This window comes from Takifugu rubripes, chromosome 17 (assembly GCF_901000725.2).
Source record: "Takifugu rubripes chromosome 17, fTakRub1.2, whole genome shotgun sequence".
Taxonomy (NCBI): Eukaryota; Metazoa; Chordata; class Actinopteri; order Tetraodontiformes; family Tetraodontidae; genus Takifugu; species Takifugu rubripes.
The window spans coordinates 4731965-4744164 of record NC_042301.1 but is presented as its reverse complement, the minus strand read 5'-3'; the positions used below and the strand labels follow the sequence as shown (position 1 = coordinate 4744164).

Sequence of the window (12200 nt, the reverse complement as noted above, 5' to 3'; positions counted from 1 at the left end):
TGAATCCGTCGTTATAACAAGTTGAAGTGTGTAAATATGTTGAACTGGCTGTGACAGGTTCCTGCACATAACTTTTAACAGTTTAAGTGGTCAAAGTTGCAAAGTGGCTTCCTTCAGTTTACCATGTTTAAACTTTATGGAAACTTGGGTTGCTTTTTTTAAATATTATTATTCTTATTATTTATGGGTGGAACCTCCTGAGGAGGAGAGACGCGACTGGAAGCATCCATCATCTCCTAAACGGGCCGAATTAGGTTCGGGTTGAAATGAGCAGTTTGGGTCGAAGAAGTCGGTCAAAAACGAGGATCGAGAGAAGTCAAGAGGGTGATTGAAACGGCGGTTAAAAACTGACACAAGCGCCGTTCTCTAAGATTTAAAACCACAGTTTTTTTTTGGATGGGGCGTCCGCCTGTCCCCCCCCCCCCGTCCGCCTGTCCGTCCGTCCGTCCGCCGCTGAGGGGAGTCGCGAGCGCTGCTGGGAGCTCCATGGTTTTTCAAGATGTCGTCGCTGGAACAGAGGCTGTCGCGAATCGAGGAGAAGCTGAAGCAGGAAAATGAAGAAGCCCGCCGGAGGATCGACCTCAACATCGACATGAGTCCACAGCGCTCACGTCCGCGGCCAAGTGAGTGCCTACCGCGGAGGAGCGGGCTGTCGGTGAACCGGACCGAGTAGCCGAGGGAAAGAGTGTCGGAGGAGGGAATGGAGTGGCGGCGGCGGCGGCGGGGGGGGTTGTTATTCTGCCTTAGCTACGCCATGCTAACAGGCTAGATACATAAACAAACATTCAGACCGCTTGCTCTGTTCTTCTTCCTGCCCCTTCGCTGACTCGGGACGGGCGGGTTGATCCGCGTCGGTCGTTGCGAATTGTTGCCTCGAAGGCCCGAATGCTGTCACGGAAAACGCCTGACTGGGAGTCACGTCCCGAGAGCTGATTCGGTCCTGTCAAACGCGCTAAGCTAACAGGCTAGCAGCCCCTGGCAGGCCTGGCGACGATGGGCGAAAATAGTGTCGTTCCAAGTCTACCAACTGTTTGGGAAGGGCTTCTATCGAGTGTGCGAACAGCCTGGTTTAATCTGATCATCCGATAGCGGGGTTTAACTGCGAGTCTTGCGGTGTCAATGCCAGTTTTCACCCTTGACGTAGCGGAGGCTATTTTGTGGAAGCTATCACATTTTTTGCTAACCTTCAACTTGGGCTAATTAGCCAACATTGCTGTTGCGTTTTAATCAGGTGTCACTACAATTGATTTGTTAATTATTTTACTCAAGGGGGGGTCTAACGTGAATGTTGGTCACGTTGGGGCCCCTGTAAACTCTTCACAGCTCGGACAATCAGCGTGAAACCGCTGTCTCCTGAACACTTTCCTCCCATTTCTCATGAGGTTTTATTGGGGGTCGTTTTGTCTTTCTACAAAACCTTCTAAGACTTTCCTCCATGGGCTGCAAACTCAAGACAACCGCATGAAACGACAAGGTTCCATCCATTTATCTGGTTTAAAACCAGTCCAAATGCAACCCACTGGACAAACTGAATTTCTGGCATCACATCCACATCATCCACAGCATCTATGGCTCATGTCGCTTTAAGTTGATCCCCATCACCTTATAGCATCCATATAAATATCTGGTGATGTTCCATGTTGATTTATGTCCTCTGTTAGGTGGTGTTTGATGAGGCTTTCTTGGTTTCTTGGGCCAAAACCAAAAAGAAAATTGAAGATCTTCCATCCAATGAGCAGAATTGAGTAGCCATTTCTCTATTGTAGAGAGGTTTATTGCGATATCTTCATTATAATCTCAAATATCCATCTGCAGTATGAAAAAGATTCGAAGAAATATTTACTTTTGTCGTTTTTATAGCATCACAATGGCCCACATTTTCTATATTATTGGCCTGAGCAGGGTCGGGGCACTCTTAAAGCCCCGGCATTTCAGAAGTTTTGGTTTCCTATTTGTGATGTGATCAAGTGCGCGTACGTCTGCACATGTGATTGTCCTAACAGAACAGTGCAGTAACGTGCGTGCGTGTGTGTGTGTGTATTTTCTTTCCTCTGTTTAGTCATCGTGATCCAGCTCAGTCCTGCTCCAGCCCCCTCCCAGCGTGCAGGTATCATTCAATCCATCGCTCTCTCTGCCACTGCACCTTTCTGCACCCTACTTACCTCCAGCAACTCCTTACCACCCTGCTGCTACACGTCCACCGTGTTTTCATCCATTCTTTGACATCAAACTTTCAGTGTGAGCCAACAAGAGAGGAGATTAGGCAGGAAAGAGTCCACCCTTCTTCCCACTGAAGTTACCTCCATTCTGACTGTTTCCCATTAATAAATTAATTTGATTCTGAGCACCTTTGAGAGCTGCAACCTTCAGGTATGCCTGCACATTAGAAGTTATCCTCATTTCTACACACACACACACACACGCACACACACACACACACACACACACACACACACACACACACACACACACACACAGTTTCCAGTTGAATAAAAGCCTCTGCAGCCTGTCCTTGACCAGGTCTTCCCTCACATTTCATCCTCATTCCATCTTTCATTCCTCTTTCATGTGTCTGTGCCAGTGGCAGGGCAGGGTTTGTGTGTGTGTGTGTGTGTGTGTGCGCGTGTGTGCGTGTGTGGACATGCGTTGGATGATTAACCCTCCGTACTCCTGGATGCGTAGAATCACGGTGCATGCGGCTTTTCTGCACGACACAGTGTTTTGGGTTGCGTTTTGTTTGACACCGTCTTTAATCCAGCATCCCGACCGGCCCGTCTGCAGGAGTGCTGTGACCACTTTGGCTTCTCTCACCGTCTCAGTCCCACCGACTGACCGACTGCCTCTGACTTCCAGCTTCGTCTGTGCTGTGCACTCTCGGCCCAAACATCTCCTCCTCCTTCTCGCCTCCTCACGTCAGAGTGTTTGATGTCCTTCATTCTTCTGGCGTTGCCCTCCTTCCTTTTGTAGCAGCACTGTGCAGGAGGCGTGCAGCAGTGCCTGCAACTTGTCACCCTCCCCCCCCCCCCCTTGAGCTGACTGCCTGTCTGTCCTCCCGTGCATCCGTCTGGAGCCAGAATATGAAGACATGCTCTTTGCCAAAGCCTGCCTCAGTTTAACACTTCCCCTCTCAACTAACCTCTCCTTTCCTTCACTTAAGGATTCTCCCTTTAGAGGCCGACCCATCCCGTGCCGACACTCTGGAAGTCCTTCCAGGCTGCTGTTGCCAGTTTTACGTGCTGATTACAGTTTATTTTTTTCATCCGCTGATGTGAAATAGCAAATGAGAGTCCGCTTGTGGACCCTGAAGTCAGTCAGTGAAAGTTATTACCGTCAGTGAACACGATGTATTTGTTTCTACAATATGGCAACCTTCAGAATTATAAGAGGGATCCCAGAGATTGACTGGATCAATGTGGATTTAACTGAACTGCAGACAAATGATTCAGGGTTTAGAAACAAGAATCATTTCCTTTTTAGATACCTTAAATAATTGTGATTGTACTGCAGTTTGATTTGTTCATGCGTCTCTTGATAATTATTTAGAGATTTTAGAGAATCCTTTTCTAATACCAGTTCTTCATTGCAATGATTTAAGCCCAGAGGTCTCTACTATCCTGTCATGCCTTTATTTATACACACACTTACTAATACATGAATAGTGCGTTGAGCAGTTTATTTTTATATCAGCAAAACAGTCAAATCCAACCGCTAGCTAACTAGCTGCAGCACTGTTGTATCCTGTCAGATTCTGTTTTAGTGGCATCTGTAGGTGATGATAATGAGCGACAGGTTTGAAGGTGTCCAAACACTCAAAATCCCCTTTATTCACACAGACGTCTCTCAGTTAGAGGACACGACAGTGCATGAATGAACACATCCACCCTGGCGTGCTGGCCTGTGGTGTGAAACCTGCTGCAGCCTTCTAACTGTCCCCCTCTTTGTATCCACTCTTTTTAATGTCCCCCTCCCTTCAGCGCTCCAGCTGCCGCTCGCCAACGATGGAGGCAGCCGCTCGTCATCGTCGGAGAGCTCGCCCCAGCATCACCCTTACCCCAGCCGCCCCCGAAACATGCTCACCCTGCCCACACCTCCGTATGGCCTCCACAAGAGCCTGGAGAAGTATGTGGACCTGTGCTGACGCTCACCTGAGCAGCGACTGATAAAAGAACGAGCCGATCTAAAAACAGCAAAACAATCCTGCCGCGTTTACGCATCGGGAAATGTCATTTTACGCATATAGTCATACGCATATAGAAGCTCAATGGTCATTAAAAGAAGAGCATGACGAGTGTTTGCAGAAATGGTGCACGGAGACGCGTGCACGGCCCCCTGAGACAGTGTGTTTTGTCCCCACAGTGCTGAAATTGACCAGAAATTGCAAGAAATCATGAAACAGACGGGTTACCTGAAGATCGACGGTCAGGTGAGCAGAGCTACCTGGAATGATTTCACCTCATTACTCTTTTACCTGCACCAACTCAGCGTACAGCCAGAGGGAGGCAACAAACCAAACAGGCAGTTTGGGTGTTGAACAGGGAGAGAAAAGTCCCAGAAAGGCTTCTCACGGGTGTTTTGGTGCAGTTAAGTCCTGCAGTCCAGCTGCAGGATTCACATAGAAGCCCCAGACGCTCAGCGTTTGTGGAGCTTGGAGTGCATATTTGTGCGTCCTCTTCTGTCCAGCGGTATCCAGCCGAGGTGACGGACCTGATCAGCGAGGGGGAGATCGGCAGTGGGACCTGTGGGCAGGTCTTCAAAGTGCGATTCAGGAAAACGTGCCACATCATCGCCGTTAAAGTAAGAAACCTGCTTTTTATTGTCTTTTGAAATACGGCAACAGGTCCAGGTTAGCAAGCGACGCTATAATTACAAATGCAGGAGATTATTCTCATCAGGGTTTCTGTTTACCAACAGAGGAGCGGTATTAGCTGCACAGACAAGCCCCCCATTAAAGAGATGCTTTAATTGCTGCCCGTCCCGTTTGTTAACAATTACCGAATCAGTCAGCTGAAACGAGGGGGTGTTTGCTCTGCTATTCCCGACTGCTATTTTTAGCCACATGGTGGTTTGTGCTTCATTGAAAGGCTGGGAGGGTCATGGATGTTGTATATAATCTGTGTCTCCAGCAAATGCGCCGCACAGGAAACAAGGACGAGAACAAGAGGATTCTGATGGACCTGGATGTCGTGTTGAAGAGTCATGACTGTCCTTACATCATCCAGTGCTACGGCGCCATAGTCACCAATGTAAGCGGAAAGCACCCCTCGAAATGGCATAAATCTGAGCGAAGCCTCCGTTTTTTTCCCCCAGTGTTTCCATATTAATATACCAGAAAAGTTCCTCTGTGGTTCAGCTCAGCGTGTGTTTGTGTGTAGACTGACGTATTCATCGCCATGGAGCTGATGGGAACTTGTGCTGAGAAACTAAAGAAGAGAATCCAGGGCCCCATCCCAGAGCGGATCCTCGGAAAGATGACAGTGGCAGTAAGTGGATCGTGCCAGAAAACTGTGCAAATATCTAAAAAAAATATTTATTGCAGCGTATTTGTGTAATTTCAGATCGTGAAGGCCTTGCTGTACCTCAAAGAGAAACATGGCGTCATCCACCGCGACGTCAAACCCTCCAACATTCTCTTAGACGCTAAAGGTCAGATCAAGCTGTGCGACTTTGGCATCAGCGGGCGCCTCGTTGACTCCAAGGCCAAGACCCGTAGTGCCGGCTGCGCTGCCTACATGGCGGTGAGTGAAACCACCCTCGGCCGGAAACGTCTGCCATCATCACTCCAGACTGACTGAAGTGATGTGTCTTCCTGCAGCCTGAGAGAATAGACCCTCCAGATCCCACCAAGCCTGACTATGACATCCGGGCAGACGTGTGGAGCCTCGGCATCTCTCTGGTATTCCGCTTACACCGTAAAAACTGTAGTCATTCGATGTAAAGTTAGCTGTGATTGGAAGGTCATCAGTGCTCCAAATTGCTCTCGCAGCTGCACCTCGGCCCTGGTTTGTTACCTGTGTCCTTCCTTGTGTCCACTAGGTGGAGCTGGCCACTGGACAGTTTCCCTACAAAAACTGTAAGACAGATTTCGAGGTGCTGACCAAAGTGCTGCAGGAAGACCCTCCTCTGCTGCCTCTGAGCATGGGCTTCTCCCTGGACTTCCAGTCCTTTGTCAAAGACTGGTGCGTAAACATGGTGCTCATGAGTATGCTGCCATCCTGGTCCTTTACTTTTTCTTTCTTAAAGCTGTGTTGTGAGTGTGACTTCACTTGCATGAATGAATTTCCCCTGTCTCGTGTCCGCAGCCTCACAAAGGATCACAGAAAAAGGCCAAAATACCATCAGCTGCTGGTAAGGCGGCAGTCCCCGGGCGTGAGGATCATTTCGCCCTGATTATTAATCAGGTGGAAGTAATCAGTTTCTGTGTCCACCCCCCCGCAGGAGCACAGTTTTATCCGACGTTATGAGGTGCTTGACGTGGACGTGGCGGGTTGGTTCCAGACCGTGATGGATTGCACGGAGTCGCCTCGCAGCAGCCAGTGTTACAACCATCAACACCAGCTCCACTCGCTCTTCAGTAGGTAGCCTAGTTCAGCCTGAAGTTAGCCTAGCTTAGCTTTAGCTTTGCCAAGCCCAGACTCGGTCTGTCCCAGTCGAGCCCAGCATTGACAGCTTAGTCTAGCGTTAGAGCCAGCCCACCTGTCCATCTGTCCACCGGAGCGCCGAGGAGTCCACCGAGGACAAAGGGACGTACCGATGACTCTGTGTAGACAGATGGATGAATAGATGGACTGTATAGGGGGGGACACTGGTGGATGTCTTTACTATTGTGTTTAATGTGGACAGACAGACAGACGGGACGGAGGGGAAAGACAAAGGTGCACACTGTAATTAGCTTCGTTAAGTCACAGTAACTTCACACGATTGTGTCCTGTCAGTCACACTTAACTACATATTTAACCGAACATCTTGTATTTGCGTTAGTCCTATTTGTCCATCTCTTACATCCATCCCACCGTTGATTTTGATCTACCAGGATACCAAACCTCAGTCTCTCGTGTCAACGTTCTGACACAGCAGCCTGTTTTACAATCACGCGTTCTCAGGCTGATTCTGTTGAAGACTGCCATTTACATCTGTTTACATACTGTTGCTCCACTCCAAACATGTGTATCCTTCATGTTTGGAGTGACTATGATTTATAGTTGTAACTTTCTTTTTTTTTCTTTTTTCGGAACCTCGGTCGATTAGATATTGTTTAGTTTTATTAATAAGATACGTTTAGAGTAACATGGGCTTCGTATTTGAAAGCGAGAACGGACCTATTGCAATCTAACCTTATTCACTCGAGTTAAAACATGCGTCTGATCACCCGTCACTGTATTTAGAAGCTTCGGAATGGAAGTCAAAAACAGTGAAAAATAATAGTGAGGGCGGGGGGGAATTAGCATAACATTGTAGAAATTGAATAATTTATGTCTTTATGTGCATTCTTTGAGCTGAGGGAGTGTTGAGAGAACAGAAGTCAGATTATTGTTGCTAATTTGACTAATGAGAGAGGGTTGAAGTGGGAAATGTCCTTTTTAATGTCCTTGTTTATGCTGTAAACGGGGAAATGATAGTTTCAATGGGGGTTCCCGCACATGCGCACTAAAGATGTGGTGGATACTTGAGCGTGTGTACGCGTTGTTGCATCACGCGAACCATCACCGCCATCTAGTGGCCTAGCAGGGAAGCGACAGCATTTAGACACGTCTTCCCATAAACATAACGTATTTTCTGTCTGAACAACGTGTTACTTTTTGAAAATGGGGAAGCCCAGAAAGTTGTCAGGATGGTCGAGAAGATGAGAATAGTGGGGGGAAGAAGGTGTGATGGGGTGAGAAGACAGGCGGAGGAAGACAGGAACGTGGCATGGAAAGTCAGAATTGCTGGAGATGAAAGGGAAGTAAATGACAGGAAGAGGAAACCGCAGAGAAAACATCCGTTTTAGGGAGCCTGTTGTGTTCACGGTGTCCAAACAACATTATTTATTTACATTGTTACTGCTGCTACTTTTGTTATTGCTTTAGATGCTGCTGGCACTCGTTTTCCCCAAAGGATGGATACTTTATTACTTTTTGTTTTCTTTCTTTGAAGCCAAATAATGCGAAATGATGCAATGTCAACAGTACCAAAAAAAGGAGCGCGAGGAGGGTAAAAGCAGGTCGGGGGGGGGAGCGAATGACGAGACGGAAGCACCACACACACCTCAAACCTTCGGCTGTGTGTGATGAGTTTAATGAGCCAGTCAGCCTGCGTTGTCACTCTGAACCGCACGGCGTTTCTACGGCGAGGGGGTGGTCTGTCTGTCCGTATGCATGCGTCCGTCTGTCCATCCATCCATCTGTCCACGAGTCCACGACAGTTCACGCCAAAGGTGTCCTGCAGCCCCACAGCGTCGTTCTTATCGACTATTGTTGTTCATTTTAGCTTTCTCCTGTGATGTGTGAGAGATCTCTGTGGCGGAGGTGAAACGGGAGTGTGTGTGTGTGTGGGGGGGGGGGGGGGGGGGTGGGTGTAACGGTGCACTCTATAGGCATCGATGTGGCGGCGCCATCGTTCACCGTTACAACTGCAGCCGCATCCAAAGGCAAAGCTGGAGCCGTCGCCCGCGTGGCGCCCTTCCACCCACTCGCCCGCCTCCATCACAACATCTCATGGGTTGACGGTGCAACGCCACACTGTCACAGAACCACACAGATCGGGTGTGCGTGTGCTGAATGAGTGTTTGACTAATCTACACACGTGGCTGGGGGGGGCGGGTATGAACTGCTCGACCGTGGCGTGCACCTGTGCTGTGCCTTGACCCCCAGGAGGGGCACGTGTGTCATCAACCCATTTGTAATTTAACCAAATATCATTGTCACTATGCAGTCATTCAGTCCACGTCAGCGTTGTAAATATCCTGGTTAGTGTCGGTGCGTCCTTTATTTCAACCCCCCCCCCCTCAGTGTGATTAACATCACTGCCTTCAGATGGAGAGAAGAGAGCAAAAGTTATGTTTCAGATGAGCTGACATATATTTAAGGATTGTACGGGGGTGGGGAGGGACTGGTGTGGGTGGAGAAACAGATCAATGCTGTAAACTATATTAACTGCATGTTATTGTCACCGTTGTAACTGCCATTGTTGTTTTATTTGGTTCTGTTTCTTTAAAGACAATGGTCGATTGGGTCGGGGATGCAAATTCTATGCTTATTTATGATTTTTACAGATATGTAGTCGTGTTTTTGTTTTGTTTCTCCAAATATGTTGAGTTGTGTGCTTTGAAAAAGACACTTTTTTCTTTATTTTATTTTATTTTTTTAATTTGCAATGTACTTTTTTCACTTTGGACCCATCACTAGTTGAGAATGAGGAGCTGTATCTTTATTAGAGGACAGTGTTTAATAGAAAAATGTCTCAGTGTCCTATTTACCCTCATTCATGTATTTTTATTTAGCTGTGTGTGTGTGTGTGCGTGTGTGTGTGTGTGTGTGTGAGCAGAGTGTGTGTTTGTCTACCAAAACTCTTTATTGATGTGATTTTACCACCTTTTTATTTAGTCCATTATTGTTTTAAACCTGATTTACTGTAGTGTTGTTATTATTATGATGATTACTATTCTGATTATTATACTTTTATTCATTAATTCAGGGCAAAGATGACACCAAATTGAACAAAGAATTGTGTTTTTAGCGGGACAGGGGTGTCTATGGTTCTATAGGTGGCAAGGTGAAGCAAAGATTATTTAAATATCCATTATGCTGTCCACCATATTCAAACGGCCCCTAAAGACAACCTTTATTCTGACGGTCTCTATGGTTTTATTATTACTGCTTTTCTTTTTGATCAGATATCTTGATGGGTTCATGTTTGTCGCCCTAGATTGGGTCAAAATTGTGTTATTTAATTCTCTTCCCTGTTGTCCCGAACCACAGCTTTTATTCTATTTGATGGTTACTGTTTTGTTTTGTTGTTTTCCTGGTTTGTCTGATGCTGTAGCTGCAAGCTGAGACTGTTTTGACTGATGTTGCACTTGTGATGGGTTTTATTTTGTTCTGGTTTTCTGTTGTGTTGCAGAGGAGAAGAGTCATTTTTATATTTTCTGTAAGGTCGCAGCAGTTATTCCACCGATCGTAGATCTGTGACACGGCAAACAAAATGATTCTACAGTGTATTTTTTCACTGATATTTATTTATTGTTTTTATTTTATTTTATTAAGGCTATAGCTTTTTTTGTGTGTGGAGGGCAAGCAGGACTCGAGGCGGAGAAATGGGCTGTTGGTGGCATTTTACCATGCGAAAGTAAAATATCGTATTCGTCTTACTAGCGAACAGTCTATAACGTTAAAGCAGACATCTCCATCACGGTCCAGGCTTACCGTGGATGTCGGAGCTCCCAGTTTATTTATTTATTTGTTTTAGCTCACTGAAGGCCACAGATCTGAGCCCGCTCCTGGTTTGAACACTGAGCAGACGCGACGCGGCGGCTTGGAACCGTAACGGTCCAGTCTGCAGGTTTTTACCTGAACGAAGGTCCCCCCCCTACCCCCACCCCCTCGTTTTAGAGCAGGCTCTTGTGCCTGGAGGCTGCGCTGAGGTTATGGAATCCCCCACTAGGGGGCAGTAAAACCCGCACACTGGACCCTTTGGAGCTCGTCGGTTTTTAAACCTGTTTTATCAGATGCAGAATGCAAAGTTGATGTGTTTAAGCCAGCTGGTGATGACGTCACTGACCGCACGGCTGGGTTGCCGGTGGGGGGGGAGGATTCAGTCCCAGCTGTAGTTTGGACAGTTCTTGTATGTTGGAACACTTTTGACTTATTGGTTTGACACTTGAGTCAGCAGCTTTACTGCCACTCTGTTTTTGTTTTTTTTCCCCTACCCCCACCCCCCAAAAAAATAAGAATAAATGCCATTATATTGTGAATACCTCAGGATTTTTGAAAAAAATAAAACACCTAAAAATCACATAACTACAAACATGGAATGTGTCGTGTTTTTGTTCTTACACACACTTTGATTTTTGCTTTAGTTTCTCTGCCACAAGATAGTTTATCCATGTGATAAGGAGCACGCAAGTTATTGATTGTTGATCTTTACTACAGCTGACTAAGGTGTGACAGCTCTGACCACATCAGCAGGAGACTTAAAACACACATTGACTCTTTTTTAAGTGTTTTCAGCCACACAGAAAAGTCCCTGGCCCCCCGGGGGATTGTGACCCAGAACCTCAGTGCTGTCAGGTGACAGTGTGAACCACCTGTGCACGATTCCTCTTATTTTCGTTTGACCCGGGACTCCACATAAAACCCTCCACGAGGGCGACTCCTGCTGGGTTTCTCACCAGAATTCCTCGGGCCCAGATGTGCTCAGACACGTCGTAACGCACCTCTGCGGACCCCTGACCTCACGCACACTTTCTCCACGGTTCAATCACCTTAAATCACCCGCAGGACTCAGCACGAAGGATTCTCACTTCTGGTTTCAAACCTGCGTCAGCACCCAACGGTTTCCTGGGCGAGGAAGCCGTGGCCCTGCTGAGCTTATTTAGGCTCTAGACGGGTTACCCGTGCCGACTGTGCCCTGTGGCTGCAAAAAGGAGCCAACACATGATCACTCTATCCCCTTTCATTTCAGATTCTCAGCTGAATTCAAGTTTCAGCTTGAAAGCTGAGCAGAATTCTCAGTTCCTGCAGCACTGGGTTCTACCACGAGGATTATTTGCACACGTGGGTGTCGGAGTAGCAACAAACCACATCAGAGGACCCTGCCATGAATTATGGTGCATGTTACTGTTCGCTCAGTGTAATGACAGGGTTCTGGAAGGGGGGGGGGCTGTAACACCATCTGATACACAACAATAGACCACACCTTCCTCCACCTCTGCTCTGAAACCTTCTGGAAATGCTTTCTTTTTTCTCTTCCTTCTTTCTGCCTCCATCTCCTCTCTCTGACCATATATGGTCGGAAGTCAAAGCTGCAGCTCATTGGTGGGTTGGAGGCAGACTGCAGGTAGACACACTTTCCTGTTTGGGACGTGCGGTTGAACAACAGACGTTTTAAAGAAAACGAAGTGTCGTTTTGTTTTTACCTCAACACGTCTGCCACGCTGATGAGTCTACTTTACACGCGTTTCCGCTTCGGCCAGTTTTCAGCGTGCACAGCGGTACCACTCCCCT

The 12200-nt window shown here is 47.3% G+C and overlaps 1 protein-coding gene across 2 annotated transcripts; it reads left to right on the top strand.

The window, feature by feature from the left end:
* Window positions 1-444: 444 nt before the first annotated feature.
* Window positions 445-11001, top strand: map2k7 (mitogen-activated protein kinase kinase 7). Of its 2 annotated transcripts, XM_003972077.3 has the most exons (12): window positions 445-623; window positions 2060-2107; window positions 3975-4119; window positions 4357-4423; window positions 4681-4794; window positions 5124-5243; window positions 5373-5480; window positions 5556-5735; window positions 5813-5893; window positions 6034-6176; window positions 6300-6345; window positions 6436-11001. In XM_003972077.3, exons 1-12 carry the CDS (start codon window positions 500-502, stop codon window positions 6577-6579), a joined length of 1320 nt encoding a protein of 439 aa, XP_003972126.1. In that variant the 5' UTR covers window positions 445-499; the 3' UTR covers window positions 6580-11001. The 2 variants fall into 2 exon arrangements, with proteins under 2 accessions (XP_003972126.1, XP_011610796.1); XM_011612494.2 differs by lacking the exon at window positions 2060-2107.
* The last annotated feature ends 1199 nt before the right edge of the window (window positions 11002-12200 follow it).

Coding starts and splice junctions, on each gene's coding strand:
- map2k7 (XM_003972077.3), top strand. CDS start 500: ATGTCGTCGCTGGAACAGAGGCTGTCGCGAATCGAGGAGAAGCTGAAG. Junction 4,120..4,356: donor CTCCACAAGAGCCTGGAGAA/GTATGTGGACCT, acceptor TTGTCCCCACAG/TGCTGAAATTGACCAGAAAT. Junction 4,795..5,123: donor GCCACATCATCGCCGTTAAA/GTAAGAAACCTG, acceptor CTGTGTCTCCAG/CAAATGCGCCGCACAGGAAA.